Raw genomic sequence first — 27,633 nt, 5'->3', positions numbered from 1 at the left:
AAAAACCAGAAACTCGACGTGTGCAATGAGCAGCTTTAATGTTCCTGTTACAGGTTCAGAGCTCCCTCAAAGGCTTCTGGGTAGAAACGCTCATCAGTCTGTAGGTCACATGATGTCTGTTCACCTGCAGCTCGCCCACGGATCTTTCCCCGTCTTCTCCTGGAAAACAAAAACCTTCCCGTTACTTCCTGTAGTGACAGGAAGCTCACCTGGTACTTCCTGTAGTGTGACAGGAAGCTCACCTGGTACTTCCTGTAGTGTGACAGGAAGCTCACCTGGTACTTCCTGTAGTGGGCGGGGCTGCTGCAGTGCTGCAGTTTGGCTTCGTCCTCGTCGGCGTAGATCAGCTGACACAGGTTACAGAAATAACCAACGACCGGTCGAACAAACTCAGTTCCTGCAGAGAAAAACCACACGATGAGAGGACAGTGAACGCATCACCGCTGCAGCAAACACATTAGTTAACACTACACACTACACACTAACACTACACACTAACACTGCACACTAACACACTAACACACTTACACACTACACACTAACACTACACACTGCACACTACCACTGACACACACACTAACACTACACACTACACACTGCACACTAACACTACACACTGCACACTAACCACTGCACACTAACCACTACACAGTAACACTACACACTAACACTACACACTAACCACTAACACTACACACTAACACTACACACTAACACTAACACTAACACTACACACTAACACTACACACTACACACTGCACACTACACACTAACACTACACACTAACAACTACACACTGACACTACACACTGCACACTAACCACTGCACACTAACAGTAACACTACACACTAACACTACACACTACACACTAACCACTACACACTAACCACTACACACTACACACTGCACACTAACACTACACACTAACACTACACACTAACCACTACACACTGCACACTAACCACTGCACACTAACACTACACACTGCACACTACACACTAACACTACACACTAACACTACACACTACACACTACACACTACACACTACACACTACACACTACACACTACACACTACACACTAACCACTACACACTAACCACTACACACTAACACTACACACTACACACTAACACTACACACTAAACACTGCACACTACACACTACACACTAACACTACACACTAACACTACACACTAACACTACACACTAACACACTAACACTAACACTACACACTAACACTACACACTAACACAAACACTAACCACTACACACTAACCACTACACTCTAACACTACACACTAACACTACACTCTAACACTACACACTAACACTGCACACTACACACTAACACTACACACTAACACTACACACTAACCACTACACACTAACCACTACACACTAACCACTACACACTAACACTACACACTAACACTACACACTACACACTACACACTGCACACTGCACACTGCACACTGCACACTAACACTACACACTAACCACTACACACCAACACTACACACTAACACTACACACTAACACTACACACTACACACTAACACTACACACTACACACTAACACTACACACTACACACTAACACTACACACTAACACTACACACTAACACTAACACTAACACTAACACTAACACTACACACTAACCACTACACACTAACACTACACACTAACCACTACACACTAACACTAACACTACACACTAACACTACCACTACACACTAACACTAACACTACACACTAACCACTACACACTAACACTACACACTAAACCACTACACACTAACACTAACCACTACACACACTAACACTACACACTAACAACACTACACACTAACACTGCACACTGCACACTAACCACTACACACTGCACACTACACACTACACACTACACACTACACACTAACACTAACACTACACACTAACACTAACACTAACACTAACACTACACACTAACACTACACACTAACACTACACACTAACACTACACACTAACACTAACACTACACACTAACACTACACACTAACACTACACACTACACACTACACACTAACACTACACACTAACACTAACACTACACACTACACACTAACACTACACACTAACACTACACACTAACACTACACACTAACACTACACACTAACACTACACACTACACACACTACACTAACCTACACACTACACACCAACACTACACACTACACACTAACACTAACACTAACACTACACACTACACACTAACACTACACACTAACACTACACACTAATAATTTGAAAGTTTCTCGAACAGGAAGTGATGCGATGGCAGCTGACTGAACTTCCTGGTGGACTTTCTCACCGACGGGTTTGGTGGGTTTGGTGGGTTTGGTGGGTCTCTGCGGCTCTGCGGCGCCCCCTGCAGGTCCAGACTGTTCCTCCATGTGGTCCTCAGAGTCCTGCAGCTCATCAGCAGGTTTCTGAGAGAACACATTTTATACAGAATCATAAGCCGGACAAACAAAGTCAGAAACATTATTTATTTATTGATGAATCAGAAACATTAAATATCAAAATCTAATGTGGTCTTTGGCTCATTCTGTCGTTCTCTATGTCTGACTAAAGAACAGAAAACAAGCAGTTGTTAGTGTTTCGTGTTGGACTCATAAATGATTGATTAGATAAATTCCCTCCTGTAGTAAAGAGACACCCAATGTGGTCCAGACGGAACCAGAATCCAGACCCAGCTAACAGAAACAGGACACCAGTTTGGATGGAAAGTCTCCACCAGACTCCATTGATAAAAACTGTGATTTTACAGAGTTTCTGCCGACACTAAAGCCGGAGACATTCCTGCTTTTAACTGCGCGTTGGTACGATGGCTGCCTTGTGTATCCTGCCGCCGCTCGGACCACCGGTTGTGCTCAGACACTAACGTGACGTAAACAAACAAATACAGTTAAGTAAGTGGAATCTGGTGGCTTTGCAGAGGAACATATAAAGGTTCAGTAGAGTAGAATGATTACACTGATATTGATTATCTGTTTTAAGTTAATACGTCCCTTTAAGTACTTCCTGTCTCCATCCACCCTCCCTGTCCCTTTAAGCACCCGCTGATAGCAGCGGTAATTCCCACCTGCAGTGAACGCAGCATGGACTGTGTCTTTCTAATGATTATTGATCAGGAAGTTAAAGGTCTTCAGTTGTACCTGTGCAGTTTGTGGTTTCGGAGGATCTCCAGTAAAGTCTGGTTGATCCGAACTCTCTGAATCCTTCAGTCCTGGTCCACAAGTCTCCTCACTGATCTCCATCTTTTCCTCCTCTGGAGCTTCAGTCGCCTCCAGCTCTGTTTTTATTTCAGTTTCGTCCCTCGCCGACTCCTTCTTCTTTTTCTTCTTCTCAGGCACCGAATCCTTCTCACCAGTCTCTCTTCTTTTTCTCAACATCTTCTCTGGACTCGTCCTAGTTTCAGATTCTTTCTCTGGACTCTTCTCGGACTCAGACTCTCTCTCTGGACTCTTCCTGGACTCGGACTCTCTCTCTGGACTCTTCCTGGACTCGGACTCTCTCTCTGGACTCTTCTCGGACTCGGACTCTCTCTCTGGACTCTTCTCGGACTCTGACTCTCTCTCTGGACTCGGACTCTTCTCTGGACTCTTCTCGGACGGACCTCTCTCTGGACTCTTCCTGGACTCGGACTCTCTCTCTGGACTCTTCTCGGACTCGGACTCTCTCTCTGGACTCTTCCTGGACTCGGACTCTCTCTCTGGACTCTTGTTATTGGCCGACTCTGCTGTTGTTCTGCAGGTTTTTTCTGATGAGTTTCTGGCAGCCAGGTCCTTGTCTGACATGTGTTTGGGGTTTTTTTCCCGACTCTTTTTGTCATACGACTCGTTCTCTGGAGTCACTCTGGAGATGTTTTCTGACTCGTCTTTGCTGACTGATTCCTTTTCTGGAGACTTTCTGGATATTGTCTCCGACACATTTTTGGGGTCATTTTCTAGACTCTTATTGTCATATGACTCGTTCTCCGAACAACTCTTTTTGGAGGTCTGTGACTCGTTTCTGCAGTCTGGTTCCATGTTTTTGGGGTCACTTTTTAGACTCTCCTTGTCCTCTGGAGTCTTTTTTTCTGATGATTTCCTCTTTGGAGAATCTCTGGACTCCCTTTCTGAAGACTTCTTATTGGACTCCTTTTGAGTCTTCTCTGGAGCCTGCTTTGAGGACTCCTTTCCCCCCTCAGACTTCCTGCTGGACTCGTCCCTGTCTGGTCTCTCGCTCCTCCTGCTGCTGCTTCGACTCCTGCGCTCGTCCGAGTTCTGGTCCGGTTGAACCTCCCACCTGTAAAGACAGGGATTCTGGGTAAATGAGCACAGACAGTGTAACGGGGTGAACAGGATCAAACAGGTGACAGTTTGGGGACTCTGACCCATCTGTGAGTCTTCTGTACTTGTTGGAGATCTGGGCGACCAGTCTGGAGCCGTGGAAGGTGACGGGTGTCCTGCACAGCTCTTTAACGGCTCTCAGAGCCTCCGAGGATGACGACATCTCAATGAAACCCTGAAACACACAAACACTGAGGATGAGGAAGAGAGCCGTTTTTCCCTAAAATAAAGGATTTCCTCATTTATCTACAGGAGTTTCCCAGAGTCTGATCACACTGGACATCAACAGCAGCTCCAGATTTCTCTGTTGGCACCTTTATGTTAGCAGAGGGGCAGTTTGGTTCCTGCAGTCAGACACACAGTGTGTAGATGAGCTCAGGTTGCAGTACAACAGTTACTGTGTGTGTGTGCTGCCACAAGAAAGAAATCAGGATAAAGGATAAAGAGGTCTCACAGACATTTCAGAGCTGGAAGCTGCAGGTCAAACTGCATCAATCTGATCACATTTTCTCTTTTGAGCGTTTTCCATGACGGCAAAAAAAAAAAAAATTGCAAACGAAAACACGCTAACAGCTAACAGCTAGCGCAGCACACACTCAGGTCACCCATAAGCCCACCTTTCTCCAGTCCGGGTGAACCAGAATCAGAGAGCTGTTAGCTTCCTCATATTTCCTGTAAAAACAGGCAGTCAGAGAAGGAGTTGTGTTACGTCATCCAGTCCAGCAGCTGCGTTTGTGTTTGTTTACAAGGTTAATAAAGTTGTGTTTGTACAGTGATAATAGAGTTGTGTGTTTGTACAGTGTTAATAAAGTTGTGATTGTACAGTGTTAATAAAGTTGTGTGTTTGTACAGTGATAATAAAGTTGTGTGTTTGTACAGTGTTAATAAAGTTGTGTGTTTGTACAGTGTTAATAAAGTTGTGATTGTACAGTGTTAATAAAGTTGTGTGTTTGTACAGTGATAATAAAGTTGTGTGTTTGTACAGTGTTAATAAAGTTGTGTGTTTGTACAGTGATAATAAAGTTGTGTGTTTGTACAGTGTTAATAAAGTTGTGATTGTACAGTGTTAATAAAGTTGTGTGTTTGTACAGTGTTAATAAAGTTGTGTGTTTGTACAGTGATAATAAAGTTGTGTGTTTGTACAGTGATAATAAAGTTGTGTGTTTGTACAGTGTTAATAAAGTTGTGATTGTACAGTGTTAATAAAGTTGTGTTTGTACAGTGATAATAAAGTTGTGTGTTTGTACAGTGTTAATAAAGTTGTGTTTGTACAGTGTTAATAAAGTTGTGTTGTACAGTGTTAATAAAGTTGTGTTTGTACAGTGATAATAAAGTTGTGTGTTTGTACAGTGTTAATAAAGTTATGAACCGCACAGTAAACCTCCTCTCCACCACAGAGACCGACAGGAAGACAAACTCACACAGCTCGGAGGTTTGTGGAAGTACCGCACCGCCGTCCCAAAATCTCTCACCAGCCTGAGGAAGTCAGCGTTGCTGTATGACCGCAGAGGGAGGTTCCTGAAGTACACCACCCGGGTGGACTGAGATTGGAAACAAACCAGAACTCAACATAAAACCAACAACAACAACAACAACAACCAGTCTGCAAACACTCAGTGTTCCTCCTTACTTCTCCTGGTCCGTCTCCGTCTCCGACTTCATCTGCAACAGACCACATTCACATCAATGAAACATAGGAAATATTATTTAATGATCATCAGGACTTCATAGACCGTCTGGGTGTACCTGGGTCCTCAGACTGCTCCTCCTCCAGTTCATCCAGAGTGATGCAGTTCTCCAGGTCCACTGGGAAACCTGGTTCCTCCTGGAGACCAACAGGAGGACGGAGACCGGTATCAGTGGTTGATAATGAGTAACACACACACACACACACACACACACACACACACACACACACACACACACACACACACACACACACACACACACAGCGCCCCCTATCTGGATCACCTGAACCTGCACTTCTTTATACTCTACCTGGTACCTAACATCAGCTACGTCAGTGAATTATGGATTTATTATTATTATTATTATTATTATTGGTGATGGTTGGACAGACTAAAAGACAGTTCTGGTGACTTTTATTTGGTCCCTGTCCAGTACTGCTGGTGCTCTAGTGCGACGTCTGGTGGCATTGCAGTGAATGTCCTATATATAACTTCATACTTCTGCGTTCACTGCAGAGAAAACTGTGCTGAGGTTTTATCACACAGGATAAAATGCTAACTGAGCGTTACCATGGAAATGTCTTTTAGGAATGTTTTTAAAATAAGCGAGTTGTGTCTCCACCTCGTCCTTCTCCTGCTGCGTCTCCGATTCTTCCTCCTCCTTCTTCATCCCACACACCTCCTTCTCCTCTCCCTCTTTTATGGCTCCCTCCTCCTCCTCCATTACGGTCTCCTGCTGATCATCAGCCTCTTCATCCTTCACCTCCTCCTCCTCACCTGAAACAGACAGAAGACTTTCTTTATATTCTGTCCCTGGTGTTCTGCTCCAGCAGCAGCTCAGGTTTCATTTCTACCTCCTTCAGGTGAGTCTGTTCTCTCTGCAGCTTCCTCCTCTTCCTCCTCCTCTTCCTCATCCAGGTTCTCAACATCCTCTCCAATCACCTCCATCCCCTCGATGTCGCTCTCGTCTGCAGACGACCTGAACGAGAGGACTCAGCTGACTGACTGAAAACCAACAGTGAAGCTGTGAGACTGATTTTAAAAACATGAGACACTCACTCGTCTTCCTCCTCCATCTCTTCTTCTTCTTCTTCTTCTTCAGCTTCAGGTTTGGAGTCTCTGACAGGAGCTGGATTAGGAGCTGGATTAGGAACTGGATCAGGAGCTGGATCAGGAGCTGGATCAGGAGCTGGATCAGAAGCTGGATCAGAAACTGGATCAGGATCAGTCCTGGACTCAGTGACTGTGGAGAGACAATCATCATGTAGAACAGAGCAGCGGTGTCAGTGTTTACGGACGCTCTGACTCTGGTAGGAAGGTCAGAGACAGAAGGAGAGAGGGCCACAGGTTGGAATCAAACCTGGACTGCTGGTAAACACTCACACAGCTTCAGTACGCGGGGTTAGGGCCCCGCCCCCCTCTCCAGGTGTCAGACCCATTTTTACTGAAACCTTCAGGTTGTTTTCTTACCCGTCGGCTTCGTTTTCTCTGGTACCACCACCGTTCCTCTGGACCTGGACATCTTCTCTCTGCTGGACTTTTCTCTAGATTTCTCTCTGGACCTGGTTCTGGTCCTCCTGTTTCTACTGGATTTATCTCTGGACCTGGACCTTGCTGGTTTCTCTTTTGAGGACTTTTCTCTGGATCTGGACCTGGTTCTGGTCCTCCTGTCTCTGCTGGATTTATCTTTGGATCTAGACCTGGTTCTGGTCTTCCTCTCTCTGCTGGACTCTTCGCGGTCTTTACTGCTCCTCCGCTTGGGTTCTGCTGTCTTGTCTTCTTTCTCTCGGCTGGAACTCTTCGTCGACTCCTCTTGGTACTTTTTAGCCGCTGCGACCCGCCTGCTGGACAGAAAGAAGGAATATTGGAAGCGATCAATAATCGGTGGATCAGAATCAGCTGATCAATCTCCGGTCGGTCCGCTGTACTCACATGAGGCTCTTGTACTCTCCGGAGAAGGAAACTTTGATGGAGTCGCCGTCGATCCTCAGAGTGTTGGAGGAATAATAATCCACCAGCTTCTGAGCATCAGGAGTGTTTTTCATCTCCACAAACGCCTGAGAAACAGATACAGCTCATCTTACACTGTTCAATCCATTGAACATGGACTTGTCTCTGTACTTGTATTATTAGATCTTAGTGCTGCATTTGACACCATTGACCATGATATTCTTTTACAGAGACTTGAGCATCAAATTGGCATTAAAGGAACCGCACTAAGCTGGTTTAAGTCATGTTTATCAGATCGTTCGCAGTTTATTATCAGAATATCGCTCAAATTGGCAAGATAATCTTAAAACTTATAGAAAGGCCCTCCGTAATGCCAGAGGAGCCTATTACTCAGCACTAATAGAAGAAAATAAGAATAACCCTAGGTTCCTCTTCAGCACTGTAGCCAGGCTGACAGAGAGTCACAGCTCTATTGAGCCACATATCCCCATAAACTTAAGTAGCAATGACTTCATGAGCTTCTTCTATAATAAAATTATTACTATTAGAGAAAAAATGAATCACCAACTGCCATCAACAGTTATCAGTGGCTCTCCAAGTTCAGGGACTTCTGTCAATGTAAACTTTGATATATATTTAGACTGTTTTTCTGCTATCGATCTTCATCAGTTAACTTCAATCATTTCTTCATCGAAGCCATCAACCTGTCTATTAGACCCGATCCCAACTAGGCTGCTTAAAGAAGTTGTTCCCTTAATTGGCACTTCTTTACTGGATATGATTCATCTTTCTTTATTATCAGGATATGTACCACAGTCCTTTAAAGTAGCTGCAATTAAACTCCTTCTTAAAAAGTCCACTCTTGACCCAGGGGTTTTAGCCAACTATAGACCGATTTCTAACCTCCCCTTCCTCTCTAAGATTCTGTAGAAAGTAGTCGCCAAAGAGTTGTGTGACTTTCTACATAACAATAGTTTATTTGAGGATTTTCAGTCAGGATTTAGAGTTCATTATAGCACAGAGACAGCTCTGGTTAAAGTTAATAATGACCTTCTGACTGCTTCTGACAATGGACTTGTCTCTGTACTTGTATTATTAGATCTTAGTGCTGCATTTGACACCATTGACCATGATATTCTTTTACAGAGACTTGAGCATCAAATTGGCATTAAAGGAACCGCACTAAGCTGGTTTAAGTCATATTTATCAGATCGCTCGCAGTTTGTACATGTTAACGATGAATCTTCAATAAATACTACAGTTAGTCATGGAGTTCCACAAGGTTCTGTACTTGGACCAATACTATTTACTTTATATATGCTCCCTTTAGGCAACATTATTAGGAATCACTCCATTAACTTTCACTGTTATGCAGATGATACGCAGTTATATCTATCAATCAAGCCCGATGAAATTAATCAATTATCTAAATTACAAACATGTCTTAAGGACATAAAATCCTGGATGATCTGCAATTTTCTGATGTTAAACTCAGAAAAAAACGAAATTCTTGTTCTTGGCCCCAAAAACCTTAGAGACTCACTGTTTAAAGATATAGTTACTCTAGATGGCATTAACGTGGCCTCTAGCACCACTGTCAGGAATCTTGGAGTTATCTTTGATCAGGATTTGTCATTTAACTCCCACATAAAGCAGACCTCTAGGACTGCCTTCTTTCATTTACGTAATATTAGAAAAATTAGACACATCCTATCACAGACAGATGCAGAAAAACTAATCCATGCATTTGTTACTTCAAGGCTGGATTACTGCAACTCTTTATTATCAGGTTGCCCCACTAAGTCCATTCAAACGCTCCAATTAATTCAGAACGCTGCAGCACGAGTACTGACAGGAACTAGAAAAAGAGATCACATCGCTCCTCTACTAGCTTCTCTGCATTGGCTCCCTGTAAAATGTAGAATAGAATTTAAAATCCTCCTCCTCACCTATAAAGCTCTTCATGGTCAGGCCCCTTCATATCTTAAAGAGCTCATAGTACCCTATTACCCCTCTAGAACACTACGTTCACTGAATGCTGGGCTACTTTTGGTTCCTATAGTCTCTAAAAGTAGAACAGGAGCCAGAGCCTTCAGTTACCAAGCTCCTCTCCTGTGGAACCAGCTTCCATTTGTGGTTCGGGAGGCAGACACCCTCACCAAATTCAAGTGTAGGCTTAAGACATTCCTCTTTGATAAAGATTATAGTTAGGGCTGGATCAGGTGAGTCCCTTAGTTATGCTGCTATAGGCCTAGACTATCAGGGGATTTCCCATGGTGCACTGAGCTCCTCCCTTCCTCTCTCTTTCTGCACTCATTCATGTCCCATTAATGCATGTTACTAACTTCACTTCTTCCCCGGAGTTCTTGTGCTTTCTCGTCTCGCAGGTCCTTGTCGATCCTGGTGGAGCCTCCTGCCATGGTCCTGCTAGATTGCCATTGCCAATACTGTTGTTGCTGTGCATCTGTCTGTCTGTCTCTCGCTCTCTCTCTCTCTGCCTCTCTCTCTCTCTCACCCCAACTGGTCGAGGCAGACAACCACCCACCTAGAACCGAAGGCTCTGTCCTAGGTTTCTGCCTTTTAACAGGCAGTTTTTCCTTGCCCTTGTCGCCAAGTGCTTGCTCATGGTGGTACTGTTGGGTCTCTTTAAATGTTTTAAAGAGTTCGGTCTAGACCTACTCTATTTGAAAAGTGTTCTGAGATAAGCTGTTATGAATTGGCGCTATACAAATAAAATTGAATTGAATTGAATTGATCGATTGATTGATTTTATTTAGGTGTTCTGCACTTACATCAGCCAATGTCACAATCATACTGTACAAAACAGAAACCATTTCATAAGATTTCCGTCTTTAACTTCCACACACAAACCTGTCTGAGGCTGACCCGACTTGGCGGCGGGTCGGGTTGTATCAGGTCTGAGCTGGACTGACCAGAACCACAACAGTTCAGAATGTCTCACCTTAGACGGCAGGAACAGGGTGTAGAGCGGCTCGCCGAAGCGTTTGACGATGCTGATCAGATCTGATTGGCCGTTCTCTCCCGACGGAGCCGGAGTGAAACTCACCACCCGAGAACTCTGAGAGGAGACAAAAAAACTTCATTCTTCACTTCATTTACTCCACGATTCCCTCCTGTAGGGGGCAGTGTGCTGTAATGTGCCCATATATGGGCCTCTAGAGGCACCTGGTGCCTGTTGATCAGTTACAGAGAGCGGCTGCTTGGATGAATGTCTACCTGGAGGAAGCTGAAAGTGTTGGACAGCCTGAACTCTATCTGCTCTCCATTTACAGTTGGAGGATAGTTGACGTGGAACTTCACTAAGTCCTTCGCCTGATCGATGGATCCCAGCTCCACGAACGCCTGCAGGGTTCACACACACACACACACACACACACACACACTCATTGTCAACACAGAGTATCCAGTCTGCTGGATGGACGATATATGAAACACTGGATGGCGTTTGGTGTGTGACGAAGCACGTGGACTCACTAACGACGGGAACATGAGGATCTTGACAATCTTTCCGAACGGCTCGGTCAGTTTCCTCAGGTACGCCTCATCCACAGACTGAGCCGGAAACTTGACACACACCACTTTACTTTTAGCTTTCTCTGAGGCCTGACGGGGACGAGATAGTTCTGATATTAGATATTAGATCCCGTTGGTACGGGAGCAGAAATAAACGTTAATGCTTTCATTCTGACTGCTTTACCTTCTTATGAGGCTGTATGTTTGGTGGTTGCTCTGTTAAAGACACGAAACAACAGATGTTAGCAGCAATCAGGAGGATGGCGTTACAAACACACACAGGACAATAAGGTTCATTACTGGAGTTGTGATTGGCTGTCTGGGGCTGCCGACCCGAGTTTCCTTCATCCTTCCCTCTTTCTGGTTGGCTGTCAGCCCTGAAACCAGAGCACTGATTGTATTATTGATCCGTTCATTAAAACTTCAAAACTAAAGATAACAAGAAACCATCATAATGAAGACAGCAAAGAGCAATGGTTGGGTTCTGGTTCTTTCATTGTTAAGGTTATGTTTGTGTTCTGGTTGTTATTGTTAAGGTTATGTTTGTGTTCTGGTTGTTATTGTTAAGGTTATGTTTGTGTTCTGGTTGTTATTGTTAAGGTTATGGTTGTGTTCTGGTTGTTATTGTTAAGGTTATGGTTGTGTTCTGGTTATTATTGTAGAAGTTATGGTTGTGTTATGGTTATTGTAGAGGTAATGGTTGTGTTCTGGTTCTTTTATTGTAGAGGTTAGGGTTGTGTTCTGGTTGTTATTGTAGAGGTTATGGTTGTGTTCTGGTTATTATTGTTATGGTTATGGTTGTGTTCTGGTTGTTATTGTAGAGGCTCTGGTTGTGTTCTGGTTGTTATTGTTATGGTTACAGTTGTGTTCTGATTGTCATTGTTATGGTTACAGTTGTGTTCTGGTTGTTATTGTTAAGGTTACAGTTGTGTTCTGGTTATTATTGTAGAGGTTATGGTTGTGTTCTGGTTGTTATTGTTAAGGTTATGGTTGTGTTCTGGTTGTTATTGTTCTGGTTACAGTTGTGTTCTGGTTGTCATTGTTATGGTTACAGTTGTGTTCTGGTTGTTATTGTTAAGGTTACGGTTGTGTTCTGACTATTGTAGAGGTTATGGTTGTGTACTGGTTGTTATTGTTCAGGTTATGGTTGTGTTCTGGTTGTTATTGTTAAGGTTATGGTTGCGTTCTGGTTGTTATTGTTAAGGTTATGGTTGGGTTCTGGTTGTTATTGTTAGGGTTATGGTTGGGTTCTGGTTGTTATTGTTAAGGTTCTGGTTGGGTTCTGGTTGTTATTGTTATGGTTCTGGTTGTGTTCTGGTTGTTATTGTTAAGGTTATGGTTGTGTTCTAACTATTGTAGAGGTTATGGTTGTGTTCTGGTTGTTATTGTAGAGGTTATGGTTGTGTTCTGGTTATTATTGTTATGGTTATGGTTGTGTTCTGGTTGTTATTGTAGAGGCTCTGGTTGTGTTGTGGTTGTTATTGTTAAGGTTATGATTGTGTTCTGGTTGTTATTGTTAAGGTTATGGTTGTGTTCTGGTTGTTATTGTTAAGGTTATGGTTGTGTTTTGGTTGTTACTATGGAGGTTATGGTTGTGTTCTGATTATTGTAGAGGTTATGGTTGTGTTCTGGTTATTATTGTTAAGGGTATGTTGTGTTCTGGTTGGAATTGTTAAGGTTATGGTGGTGTTCTGACTAGGGATGGGGCCGATCCGATCCAGTATCAGTATCGGGACCGATACCAGCGTAATTCACATATCGGATTTTCCCGATCCAACCTGCGGACATATCCGATATCAATGAGCCATGTGTGCGCTTTAACGTTGTCTGCTGAAATTACTCCACAAGTGATTCCTGCCGGCCAGTCTGCTAGCTGGCTGCCAACTGTGGAATGGATTTCCTGAACGGAGGCGCGGCTCAATGAGACACGCCTCCGCTCAGGAAAACCATTCAGCAGTTGGCAGCCAGCTAGCAAAGCCGTGATACAGAGACGCGGAAGCTCCCTCACGTCGTACAACACTACGAACACAATCAAACATTTAAAAAAGCACCACACGAAAAAGCACGAGGATTATTGGGTCAAAATGAGAACCACCACTTGATTGTTAAAGTAGTATTACAGTTCTTACACAATACAGGGCTACATATGAAAATTTGAAGCAGTAACATTATCCTTAGAGTGACTTCCTGAGGAGGGCAGTAATACGCCTAGAAGTGTCTCAACTGCCAGAAATCCATATGAAGAAGAAGAAGAGCAGGGGTAGAAAGACAAAACGAGCTGTCAGGAATCACTTCTAGAGTCATTCCAAAAACACGGTAAACTCCAGGCAGACAATGGGAAAGCTAAAGGGATTAGTGTGTGTGTGTGTGTGTGTGTGTGTGTGTGTAAGATGTTTACACTTATTGCACTTTCCTTATATTTCAATTATTTGACATTTTGGGAATTTAATAAATATTGACATGACAATCAATTTGAAACCCTTACAGTTGCATATTTGTTTTCAGGATGGGATTTTTCCTGTTAACAGGATTTCCTGTTTTTCTGACTTCCTTTTCTGACCTTATACTTACCTCAAGTTTCCTTTTGGGACATACATGCATACATACGTACAGATCATACTTGCCTGGTGAGAGGAGTTTATTTCAGCCTCATATAAAATCAACAATAATGATAATAATAATATTAAAGCAAACAGAGCTCTGGTATCGGAATAGTATCGGTATCGGCCGATATCCAAATTCAGGTATCGGATCGGAAGTGAAAAAATGTGGATCGGTGCATCCCTAGTTCTGACTATTGTAGAGGTTATGGTTGTGTTCTGACTATTGTAGGGGTTATGGTTGTGTTCTGGTTGTTATTGTTAAGGTTATGGTTGTGTTTTGGTTGTTACTGTAGAGGTTATGGTTGTGTTGTAGTTGTTATTGTTAAGGTTATGGTTGTGTTTTGGTTGTTACTGTAGAGGTTATGTTTGTGTTCTGATTATTGTAGAGGTTATGGTTGTGTTCTGGTTATTATTGTTAAGGTTCTGGTTGTGTTCTGGTTGTTATTGTTAAGGTTATGGTTGTGTTCTAGATTCCTGGTTATAGTGATGTATGACACTGACCTGCTGATTGTCTCCATGCGACAGTCCCAGTTAGGAAATCTGCAGAGAGACGTTACAGAGTTAAAACCAACCTAAAACCTCAAACACTGAACTCACACACACTCATTGTTAAACTGGTTGTTGGTGGGTTTTATTCCTCCCAACCTTCCCCACGCTGGGTGAGGGACCTGGTCCTAAGTGTTGAGTGCAGAGGGACTTACTGCTGCAGCAAGCTGAGCTGTCCGTCTGCATGCTGAGTGCCGTTTATATGTTTGATCCACACCTGAAACAGAAGAGTAAGAAGCATCAACAACTGTCACACTCCAGTTCCTACCTGACACTGCCCTGCAGGACCCCCATCCTGCAAGACTCCAATCAGACTGTGGAGAAAAAGACTCGAGGAGGAGGACAGGTGTACTTACCTTCTCTGACATCACAGTGATATCACACAAAGAGCACGAGTACGGGAACACCGGCGGAGACGTCCCGTGGAAGTCCAGAGCTTCTTTGTTGGAGGGCATCAAGGCGGCCGGTCGGCTCCTGACAGAAAAGGTCTCGGACTCACGATGTCCCCCGCAGGTTCTCGTATGGTTTGCGTCAGGAAGAGGAGCAGACCTGTAATCAGCTGGTCCCGGCTGAGAGAAACGGGAAGGACGAGTTCTTTTGCTTCGGTCCTGAGAGGAGACCGGACCGGGGTCTCTGCCTGTCTTACCATACTCAGAGGGTCCTGGTCTGTGGTTAAAGTCCTGAGAGGAGACCAGACCAGTGTCTCCGCATGTCTTACCATACTCAGAGGGTCCTGGTCTGTGGTTAAAATCCTGAGAGGAAACAAGACCGGTGTCTCTGCCTGTCTTACCATACTCAGAGGGTCTGGATCTGTGGTGGAAGTCCACCCCGTAGCTGGAAGATGAAGATGATGGTGGGTCTGCTCTGACACAGGTGCTGGTCCTGGGATTCCCCCAGCGGTCTGTGTCAGCTGAAAGAGGACTGGGAGTTACCTGGTCCAGCGGGTACTGGATGGGCTGGTTGTGAGGATGATCCCAGGATGAGGAGGAGAAGGAGGGGTTAGAGGCGGGTCGATGTGCAGAGCTGTGAGGGTAAGGGGAGGAAGAGGAGGAAGAATGAGTGCTGGAAAGGAAAGGTTTGATGGTGCCCCTCTTTCCTTTGATCTGGTTGAGGACTTGAGGCAGGGACTCGATGGTGAGGACGTCTTCGGGCAGCTCGGCCAGCAGAGCCAGGTCGCTGGGCTCCAGACCGCAGCTGCTCAGGATGCTGAGGGCGCCGTCCTGGTTCCACTGAGTTCCTCTGGAGGAGGCGGAGGATGACGATGCGGAGAAGGACTCCTGAGGCGGCCTGTAAAAGTCTGGCGAGGCGTGGTGGCGATCTGAAGAGCTGTAAGGTACAGGATCGGGTCTGAGATCGGAGGAGTCAGACAGCCGGCGTCTGTACGGGTAGTTGTGAGACATGATGGGAGGAGAAACGCTTGCGACGTTTTCTGCAGACAGAAGGTGTCAGGGAAGACAGGAAATGTAAAATCTGAGCGGAGACGGTTGGTCCTGAGAGGAAACACTGCAAGGACGTCAGAGTACGTACAGAGCTCCATCACAGAAGAAGAATGGAACGCTAAAGGAGGTCATCAATCACTAATAAAACCGATCAATAAATCTCCACATGGCTCCCTGCAGATATGCTGATGGTCTCTATTTATTATTATTATTTTATTAAACACTTTAGGTTCCCACAGTTCAATGAATGTGATCGTCTGCCGCTGACAGATCGATTGATCCGTCCGATTATTAGTTTGAGATAATCAATGTCTTCAGTGTCTCTGTGCGGTTGGTGTGGAGCTGTAACGCTCACACATCCAGATCATATACAGGGACAGAGACCGGATCAGAGACCACTACCGTCTACCATACCGACGCGTTCAGCTCACAGAGAACTGCTGCAGTCCACCAACAGCCAGTCTGGGTCCAACAGAGTCCAACAGAGTCACAGTCCACCAGAGTCCAACACAGTCCAACACAGTCCACCAGAGTCCAACAGAGTCACAGTCCACCAGAGTCCAACACAGTCCAACAGAGTCACAGTCCACCAGAGTCCAACACAGTCCGGTCAACACAGTCCAACAGAGTCCAACACAGTCCAACAGAGTCCAACAGAGTCACAGTCCACCAGAGTCCACCAGAGTCCAACACAGTCCAACAGAGTCACAGTCCACCAGAGTCCAACAGAGTCCAACACAGTCCAACACAGTCACAGTCCACCAGAGTCCAACACAGTCCAACACAGTCCACCAGAGTCCAACACAGTCCAACACAGTCCACGAGAGTCCAACACAGTCCAACACAGTCCAACAGAGTCACAGTCCACCAGAGTCCAATACAGTCCAACAGAGTCCAACACAGTCCAACAGAGTCACAAAAGCTGTCCTATGAACACTTTGAGTCAGTGAAAGTACTCCATTACTGTGTTCACTGTAACAAAGTACTCTATTACTCGCTGTGTATATTTAGTTATTTAAGGAGTACAACATCTGTTATTATTATTTAGGGTCGACAATATTAGCTCAAATATTAGCATATTAGCTTATAATAGCATTGTTTGGGCTTCGTTAGTAGTAAATAATAACTGTTTATTTCTACTGTTTCTACTCTACACACAGTTACAGTTACTGAGTACAGTTACTGACACTGAGTACAGTTACTGACACTGAGTACAGTTACAGTTACTGAGTACAGTTACTGAGTACAGTTACTGACACTGAGTACTGACACTGAGTACAGTTACAGTTACTGAGTACAGTTACTGAGTACAGTTACTGAGTACAGTTACTGACACTGAGTACAGTTACAGTTACTGAGTACAGTTACTGACACTGAGTACAGTTACTGAGTACAGTTACTGAGTACAGTTACTGACACTGAGTGCAGTTACTGAGTACAGTTACTGAGTACAGTTACAGACACTGAGTACACTTACTGACACTGAGTACAGTTACTGAGTACAGTTACAGTTACTGAGTACTGACACTGAGTACAGTTACTGACACTGAGTACTGACACTGAGTACAGTTACAGTTACTGAGTACAGTTACTGAGTACAGTTACTGAGTACAGTTACTGAGTACAGTTACTGACACTGAGTACAGTTACAGTTACTGAGTACAGTTACTGACACTGAGTACAGTTACTGAGTACAGTTACTGAGTACACTTACTGACACTGAGTACAGTTACTGAGTACAGTTACTGAGTACAGTTACAGACACTGAGTACACTTACTGACACTGAGTACAGTTACTGAGTACAGTTACAGTTACTGAGTACAGTTACTGAGTACAGTTACTGACACTGAGTACAGTTACTGAGTACAGTTACAGTTACAGTTACAGTTACTGACACTGAGTACAGTTACAGTTACAGTTACTGACACTGAGAACAGTTAGTTACAGTTACTGACACTGAGTACAGTTACAGTTAGTTACAGTTACTGAGTACAGTTACAGTTACTGAGAACAGTTACAGTTACTGAGTACAGTTACTGACACTGAGAACAGTTAGTTAGTTACTGAGAACAGTTACAGTAACTGAGTACTGTTACAGTTACTGAGTACAGTTACAGTAACTGAGTACAGTTAGTTACTGACACTGAGTACAGTTACAGTTACTGACACTGAGTACAGTTACTGACACTGAGTACAGTTACAGTTACTGACACTGAGTACAGTAACTGAGTACAGTTACAGTTACAGTTACTGAGTACAGTTACAGTAACTGAGTACAGTTACAGTTACTGACACTGAGTACAGTTACAGTTACAGTAACTGGTACTGTTACAGTTACTGGTAGTTAAACTGAGTACAGTTACAGTTACTGACACTGAGTACAGTTACAGTTACTGAGTACAGTTACTGACACTGAGTACAGTTACTGACACTGAGTACAGTTACAGTTACTGAGTACAGTTACAGTTACAGTTACTGAGTACAGTTACAGTTACTGAGTACAGTTACAGTTACTGAGTACAGTTACTGACACTGAGTACAGTTACTGACACTGAGTACAGTTACAGTTACTGAGTACAGTTACAGTTACTGAGTACAGTTACTGAGTACAGTTACAGTTACAGTTACTGAGTACAGTTACAGTTACTGACACTGAGTACAGTTACTGACACTGTCACTGAGTACAGTTACTGACACTGAGTACAGTTACAGTTACAGTTACTGAGTACAGTTACAGTTACTGAGTACAGTTACTGACACTGAGTACAGTTACTGACACTGAGTACAGTTACAGTTAGTTACTGAGTACAGTTACAGTTACTGAGTACAGTTACTGACACTGAGTACAGTTACTGACACTGAGTACAGTTACAGTTACAGTTACTGAGTACAGTTACAGTTACTGATACTGAGTACAGTTACTGAGTACAGTTACAGTTACTGAGTACAGTTACAGTAACTGAGTACAGTTACAGTTACTGAGTACAGTTACAGTTACTGTACTTACTTACTGAGTACAGTTACTGACACTGAGTACAGTTACAGTTACTGACTACAGTTACTGAGTACAGTTACAGTTACTGACACTGAGTACAGTTACGTGACTACTGAGTACAGTTACAGTTACAGTTACTGAGTAATTACAGTTACTGACTACAGTTACAGTTACTGAGTACATTACAGTTACTGAGTACAGTTACTGACACTGAGTACAGTTACAGTTACTGAGTACAGTTACTGAGTACAGTTACTGAGTACAGTTACAGTTACAGTTACTGAGTACAGTTACTGAGTACAGTTACAGTTACTGAGTACAGTTACAGTTACAGTTACTGAGAACAGTTACTGACATGTACAGTTACAGTTACTGAGTACAGTTACAGTCACTGAGTACAGTTACTGACACTGAGTACAGTTACAGTTACTGACTTAGTTACTGAGTACAGTTACAGTTACTGAGTACAGTTACAGTTACTGAGTACAGTTACAGTTACTGAGTACAGTTACAGTTACTGACACTGAGTACAGTTACTGAGTACAGTTACAGTTACTGAGTACAGTTACTGACACTGAGTACAGTTACAGTTACAGTTACTGAGTACAGTTACTGAGTACAGTTACAGTTACTGACACTGAGTACAGTTACTGACACTGAGTACAGTTACAGTTACTGAGTACAGTTACAGTTACTGACACTGAGTACAGTTACTGACACTGAGTACAGTTACAGTTACTGACACTGAGTACAGTTACAGTTACAGTTACTGAGAACAGTTACAGTTACAGTTACAGTTACTGAGAACAGTTACAGTTACAGTTACAGTTACTGAGTACAGTTACTGACACTGAGTAATCAGTTCCTACTGACCCGCACTGATGTAACGTTATTACCGGTAGCTCACTATAAACACTATCAGTTATTGATCGGTAAATACGGTTTTGTATTGATTATCACATGACGTCACTGCGGAGCCTCTTTATCGAAACTGCAGAAAGCGGCTAACAGCAGTAGCTTAGCATTAGCACAAACACACAGCGAACTTACCTTGAGTGAAGCAAACGGAAGATATAAAGCTAATAACGATGTTTGTATCGAGGAGAACTGATTATCGATCTGTTTGTGACAACAAGCTAACAGCTAACTGACTGACTGGGAGGAGTTCTTCTTCGTGGGTTCATATAACGGTTGTTAAACGCAGAGCAGCTGCAGCAGCGCCACCTGCGGCTGTGGAGGAGACACCGCCACATAACATTACATTACATCTGATACTTTAAATGTCATAAACAGATCCACAATATAATATTATAATAATAACAATATAATATTGTATGATATAAATTCACAAAAGTCAATTTTATTACCTTATTTGTTTTTATAAATGAAATAAAACAATAGATACAAACTATTCAGCACTATGAACCCAAAGCCATAAAACTCTAAATACTAAACATCTGTTTATTGTATAACTGTATTTTTTATGTTATTTTATAAACACATATATATATGTGTGTCTGGTGTCCATTACAGTATAATAACAATAAATAAATAAAGAATGTAATGAGGGCTGTATGTTATAAAAGTCGTCTGTGTTCTGATACTAAATTCTACTTTATTTGTGTAAAATATTATTATCTAATATTATATCGTTAGAATAAAGAGTTTGTTCAACAAAAAAGAAAACTCTTCTGTTAGAAGAGCATTGTTGGCTGGACTTACGGCTGCAAAAAAACTAGTTGCCACACGTTGGAAACCTCCACATTCACTCTCTTTCGAGCTTGGGTTTTAACATATTTGGATATTATTTATTTGGAGTTGTCGACAGCAAAGAGTCAGCAATAGAGGCTTGGCATTCACTCTTAACTATCCTCCATGGGTTTCAGATGTAATATGTGACTGAGATATGGAGTTCTGGATCCAGGGGGTGGGTGGGTTATATTTGGGGTTTTATTTATTTATTTTTATTTTTATTGTTTTATCTTGGTTGTTTAATCATATGTAGCTGTAAATATGCATATTTATAGGTATGTATGTGAATATATATTTTATGCTCTATTTTTGTAACATGTATATACCTATATGTATTTTTCCTTTAAAATAAAATTTGATCACAGTTTTCACTCCTGTAATGGTCCTTAATTATAACTGATAATAATAATTAATATCATTGAACCATCAAACCATGAAGGTTGTGGGTTCAAAGCTCCAGTTTCCTCCATTGACTGTATATATATTTATATCTTATATACACTGTATATAAATATATATACAGTGTATATAATATATAAATATATTGTATATAAGATATAAATATATATACAGTATATATATTAACACATGCTGGTTGGTGCCTGTAAGCTGTCTGTAGGTGTGAGTGTCAAACAGGTAGCAAAATAATAACTACAATAAATCAAAATGAAATGGACATTGAAGAAGAAGAAGAAGAAACACTTTATTGATCCCCTAGGGGAAGTTGTTCTTTTCACTGTTCTTTATACACACACAAACACACACACACACACAGGCTGAAATACACACTTCATGCACTTGTGGACATGCAAACAGGAAGAGAGATGGGGCTGCAACATTAACAGCTCCCCATGAGCAGGCTTTGGGTGAGGTTGCCTTGCTCTAGGGCACCTCGGCAGTACACAGGAGGTGAAACTGGCACCTCTCCAGCTACCAGTCCACACTCCATATTGTGGTCTGTGGGATTTGAACTGGCGACCCTCCAGTTCCCAAGCCAAGTCCCTAGACACTGAGCTACTGAACTGTATATTCACATTGTTGTACATGTTTTTTTAATGTATATTTTCTTTTTAATTCTCATAAATGATCTTTTTGCCAGAATATGACGACTTTATTCTCACGTTTGTCCCCCTCAGTGGGGCTGCAGTATCAGTGGAGTTTCACTGTTTTGCAGCATTGAATTAAATTAGATTTTCTCACACAAGAACTTTTTAATGTGTTTGGTTTTATCCACCAGGTGGCGCTGCAGGACTGTATTTTATCCACCAGGTGGCGCTGCAGGACTGTATTTTATCCACCAGGTGGCGCTGCAGGACTGTATTTTATCCACCAGGTGGCGCTGCAGGACTGTATTTCAAACCACCTTCAGAACTTTAAAAAAACACTTTTATCTGTTAACCACCATCAGCATCGAACATTAAGAGACAAAGAAATAAATGTTTTCTGTATATTGAGAATATTGAAATGTCACCATTAACTCTGATTAACTCTGTCTATATATCAGCAGCAGGACCTCAGAGCTGCAACCAATGATCACCAACGTTAGACAATAAAAGAACATATAGCGGTTCTATCATATATTTATTATACAAACAGATACAACCTCCCTGTGTGGAGGAAATACGACCTGAAACACAATCACAGGTTTGAATCTATAATTAATCAATAACAGCGATCAAGCTCAAACAGTTCTAATAAGTTCCACAAATATTTAGTTTCTCTTTACGTTTCTGGGACTTAATAAAAACTAAAAAGGCTCAGTTTCAGAACTTTATTGATAGAAGCTTTTAGTGTTTGTTGTACTGTTTATATGGGTATGAATGAAGTTCATTTAATACATTTTAATAATAATAAATCTGTCTGAGGCCTGCAGTGTATAATACAGTGTATATTATTATTATTATAGATGCATTACTATATTACTGACAGAACTTCAGTCTCGTCCTGCTTCAGAAACCAAACAGCTGATAGAACAATGAGAATATTAAGTCTGATTGTTAAAATGACCAAAAACATTTATATAATTGTATAATTATAGAAATCTGGTTCCATTATTATTGTTATATTATTTTACTGTATATATACTTTATTGTGTTTGTTGGATTGTAAATTATTTTCTTCCTGTGCCGATCAATAAAGGAACATTTTATCTTCACAGGAAATGATCAACTCTTAATTTATTGTTGAGTTTGTTTGACTTTGAATGTAGTTGGTGCGACTGTACAGGGTCACACTTTAATAAAGATTATAGAATAATAATAATAATAATAACAATAATAATAAATATAAATATAATAATAATAATAATAACAATAATAATAATAATAATAATAAATGTGTCAGGAACAGTTTCATTCAGAGTCTGTGATCTGACAGAAGCTCCGTATAAAGACTGAGGCTCTAAGGAAGAACATCTCTGAGCTGCAGGAGATCAGATCTGCTCCAGAGGAAGAGTGAGGAAGACTGTGGAGGACTGAGGAAGAGTGAGGAAGACTGTGGAGGACTGAGGAAGAGTGAGGAAGAGTGAGGAAGACTGAGGAAGAGTGAGGAAGAGTGAGGAAGACTGTGGTGGTGCTGTAGGTTCCTGACACTGTGAGAGATATATATGTTTATAGATATATATTAATATAGTTATTATTACCATTATCAGTATCAGTATCAGTATCAGTATCAGTATCAGTACCAGTATCAGTACTGCTCCAGAGGAAGAGTAGAGGACAGACTGTGGAGGACTGAGGACCAGAGTGAGGAAGAGTGAGGACAGACTGAGGAAGAGTGAGGACCAGACTGTAGGTGGACCTGTACGGTTCCTGACACTGTAACAGACTATATATTAATATAGTTATTATTACCATTATCAGTATCAGTATCAGTATCATTACCAGTATCAGTATCAGTACCAGTATCAGTACCAGTATCAGTATCAGTACCAGTACCAGTACCATTATCAGTACCAGTATCAGTATCAGTATCAGTACCAGTACAGTACCAGGACCAGTACCAGTACCAGTATCAGTATCAGTACCAGTACCAGTATCAGTACCAGTATCAGTACCAGTACAGTACCAGGACCAGTACAGTACCAGAACCAGTACCAGTACCAGTATCAGTACCAGTACCAGTACCATTATCAGTATCAGTATCAGTATCAGTACAGTACCAGGACCAGTACAGTACCAGAACCAGTATCAGTACCAGTACCAGTACCATTATCAGTACCAGTATCAGTATCAGTATCAGTACCAGTACAGTACCAGGACCAGTACCAGTACCAGTATCAGTATCAGTATCAGTATCAGTACCAGTACCAGTATCAGTACCAGTACCAGTACCAGGACCAGTACAGTACCAGAACCAGTACCAGTACCAGTACCAGTACCAGTACCAGTATCAGTTCCAGTACCAGTATCAGTACAGTACCAGGACCAGTACAGTACCAGAACCAGTACCAGTACCAGTACCAGTATCAGTACCAGTACCAGTATCAGTACCAGTACCAGTACCAGTACCAGTACAGTACCAGAACCAGTACCAGTACCAGTATCAGTATCAGTACCAGTACCAGTATCAGTACCAGTACAGTACCAGTACCAGTACCAGTACCAGGACCAGTACAGTACCAGAACCAGTACCAGTATCAGTATCAGTACCAGTACCATTATCAGTATCAGTATCAGTATCAGTACCAGTACCAGTACCAGAACCATTATCAGTATTGGTATTGGTACCAGTACCAGTATCAGTATCAGTATCAGTATCAGTACCAGTACCAGTATCAGTACCAGTACAGTACCAATACCAATACCAATACCATTATCAGTACCAGTATCAGTACCAGTACCAGTACAGTACCAGTACCAGCACCATTACCAGTAACAGTATCAGTACCAGTACCAGTACCAGTACCATTATCAGTACCAGTACCAGTTGTACCAGGACCGGTATCAGTATCAGTATCAGTATCAGTACCATTATCAGTATCAGTATCAGTACCAGTACCAGTATCAGTATCAGTATCAGTACCAGTACCAGTACCAGTAGTATCAGTACCAGTACCAGTACCATTATCAGTACCAGTACCAGTACCAGTACCAGTACCATTATCAATACCAGTACCAGTTGTACCAGGACCAGTATCAGTATCAGTATCAGTATCAGTACCATTATCAGTATCAGTACCAGTACCAGTTGTACCAGTACCAGTACCATTATCAGTATCAGTATCAGTACCAGTATCAGTAGTACCAGTACAGTACAGTACCAGAACCAGTATCAGGCAGCAGGTGGAGCCACAGGCTGCATTAATCTGTGAGCTCTTGTGTAAACAGTCAAACTGTTTGATCCGAACATATTGATATTTTACAGTAATCAGTGTTTGTATCTGTTCAATAAATCATTGATTGTTTATTTATTTGTTAAATGAAACAAATAATCTGCAGTTTGACAGAAAATAACATTTAACAGCGTGTTGTAAAAAGCTCCATTAAAGAACGAAAGAAATGATTTCTTCTGTTGGAACCAATAATATTTAATAAGTGTTTAATTTACTTTTAGCAGACGAACTGATCACAAAACTTCTCCAATCAGCCCCCGAGTGGACGGACCGACGGACGGACATGAGCGGGACACAGCGTCAGTCTGATGCGTCTGATAGGGAATCAAACATCATCTCGTCCATCAGCTGATTAAAAGGAGTTTCTGTCTTTAACGTGTCCAACGTGGCGTCCTCAGGGGATAATTAAGAAGCTGCTGCAGGAGAGTTAATGTGAGTCTGACGGCGTTTAGTCAGTTTCTGCTGCTGGTAAAGGACCAATCGCTGCAGAGCCTGACGTCAACAACAACAACAACAACAACAACACCAGTGATCCGGGGCCCGTTTCAGAAAGCAGGTTTAGTGAAAACTCTGAGTTAGTTAACCCTGAGATGAGGGAAACTCTGGTTTTTCGGTTTCACAAAGCCAGTTCATCTTAACTCTGAGTCAGTTACCCTGGCAACATACTCCGTGAACCTAACCTGCTCGCTGGCAGGTTTTCTTCTACTAACCCTGAGTTTCTCCTGCTCTTAAGTTGAAGCCTGCAGACTGAAGGCAGTGGCAGACATGGCGTGTCCTTGTCTTGAAGAGCCAGTTGATGTCGAGGCGCAGATACTCCGTCGGGAGAGGATTATTGGACCCCGATTGGAAGTTTTATTATTCCCTGATGAGTACCTGTTTGAGCGTTTCCGTTTCTCTGCATCATCAATAATTTATCTAAACAACATTCTCAGCCCTCACATCGTTCACATGACACATCGTGGACACGCTCTCAGTTCCGAGCAAATTCTTTGTATTGCGCTTTGTTTTTGCCAACGGCAGTTTTTTGTATAACATCGGTGATGCAGAGCTTGTGTCCAAGGCAACTGTCTGTCGGGCTGTCCGAAATGTGACACTTGCACTGAAACGGCTACTATACATGTTTGTAGTGTTCCCAAGTCACAGACTTCTCACAGAAGAGTTCCACAGAATTGCAGGTATCAGTCTAAGCAATAATTAATGTATGTCATAAAGCTTTGAGACTTGAAGCACTAGTCAGTCAATCTGATATATTTGAGGGTTTCCAGGTGTGATTGGCTGCATAGATGGCACTCACATTCCTATCACAGCTCCTTCAATAAATGAAGGAGATTATGTGAATAGGAGATCTGTCCACAGCATTAATGTACAGGTAGGCCTGAATAGTAGCCTTTAACATTCCAAACGAAATATACTTCACTATACAGCTAATTACTGCTCTCCACTGTGAAGACCATATGTGATGCAGCCCACATGATAAACAATGTGGAAGCGAAGTGGCCTGGGTCTGTGCATGACTCACAAGTGTTTCGCGAGTCTACACTGAGTGCCAGATTTGCCCGTGGTGAGTTTATATACAGTATATAGCTATATCCTATGAACAATATTTTGCTTCCTCCTATTGCAACTGAAACATTAAACTGTATGTTGTATTATCATAGGAGAGTTCGATGGTTACCTACTCGGAGACAGAGGGTACCCCTGCCAGCGCTATCTTCTGACTCCTTACCCTGACCCTGAGCCTGGCCCACAGCAACACTACAACTTGGCTCACTGCAGGACACAAGCCAGAGTGGAGTTGACCATCGGGATACTCAAGGCCCGGTTCCAGTGCCTTCGTAGGCTCAGGGTCACTCCAGAAAGGGCTTGTGACATGCGTGGTTCTCCACAACATTGCCACTATTAGAGGAGAACAATGTCCTACTCTTTGCCCCAATGATCCAGATAATAATCCTGACCCCCCCCGATGCACGAGATGGAAGAGCTGTTAGAGACATGATATGCTTCAATCATTTCTAACTGACCCATCACCTCCCCAGTGTCAAAGAACGACAATATGCCTCTCATTTTATGAGCTCTTCTTTATTTCCTAGAAGGACAAATGTTGTACAGTTGTTAATCCTTTGTTGTTGAAACAATTAAAAATCATCCGCCTGTGGGCACGTCACCCACCTTTAACTGATGGTCCAGCAGTTGTATTTCCATTTTTGTCTTGGTGATCTGCAGCCTTATATGTTCCATTTCTAGATGTGATTTGTGATTGTAAATATACCTTGTAGAGTTGTTTCACAGGGAGCTATAGGAACAGAAATGACGTTGAATTTCACAGTACCATTGTAAGTTGTGGGTCAATGCTGAACAACATCTTACTGAGGTAAGCTGTGCTGTGGAGGTTGATGGACCTTCTTCCTCAT

At 42.4% G+C, this 27,633-nt stretch overlaps 2 protein-coding genes and 1 long non-coding RNA gene across 3 annotated transcripts; 1 reads left to right on the top strand and 2 right to left on the bottom strand.

Moving 5' to 3' along the window:
* Positions 1-19: 19 nt before the first annotated feature.
* matr3l1.1 (matrin 3-like 1.1) lies at positions 20-20,311 on the bottom strand. The gene is made up of 24 exons (XM_051420969.1): positions 20,188-20,311; positions 15,059-16,131; positions 14,858-14,919; positions 14,658-14,696; positions 11,854-11,930; positions 11,738-11,769; positions 11,515-11,643; positions 11,257-11,382; positions 10,982-11,098; positions 8,002-8,126; positions 7,540-7,910; positions 7,129-7,312; positions 6,924-7,048; positions 6,692-6,846; positions 6,128-6,206; positions 6,012-6,043; positions 5,803-5,922; positions 4,426-4,556; positions 3,667-4,337; positions 3,206-3,621; positions 2,265-2,476; positions 943-958; positions 210-437; positions 20-159 (listed from the first exon to the last, which is right to left on the bottom strand). Exons 2-24 carry the CDS (start codon positions 16,100-16,102, stop codon positions 121-123), a joined length of 4,530 nt encoding a protein of 1,509 aa, XP_051276929.1. The 5' UTR covers positions 16,103-16,131; positions 20,188-20,311; the 3' UTR covers positions 20-120.
* Positions 1,295-2,174, bottom strand: LOC127374693 (uncharacterized). Its single transcript, XR_007887190.1, has 4 exons — positions 1,906-2,174; positions 1,653-1,726; positions 1,563-1,616; positions 1,295-1,435 (listed from the first exon to the last, which is right to left on the bottom strand). It is a non-coding gene; the product is annotated as an uncharacterized LOC127374693 (long non-coding RNA).
* A 5,676-nt stretch (positions 20,312-25,987) lies between the features above and the next one.
* LOC127375135 (putative nuclease HARBI1) lies at positions 25,988-27,125 on the top strand. The gene is given in 5 exon segments (XM_051420968.1): positions 25,988-26,223; positions 26,225-26,397; positions 26,479-26,591; positions 26,672-26,783; positions 26,881-27,125. Coding segments are annotated over 5 exon segments (879 nt in total).
* The last annotated feature ends 508 nt before the right edge of the window (positions 27,126-27,633 follow it).

The sequence above is a fragment of the Dicentrarchus labrax genome, unplaced genomic scaffold (assembly GCF_905237075.1).
Source record: "Dicentrarchus labrax unplaced genomic scaffold, dlabrax2021, whole genome shotgun sequence".
Classification (NCBI taxonomy): domain Eukaryota; kingdom Metazoa; phylum Chordata; class Actinopteri; family Moronidae; genus Dicentrarchus; species Dicentrarchus labrax.
Note: the sequence above shows the minus strand (reverse complement) of the source record. Positions and strands in the feature narration are given on the sequence as shown.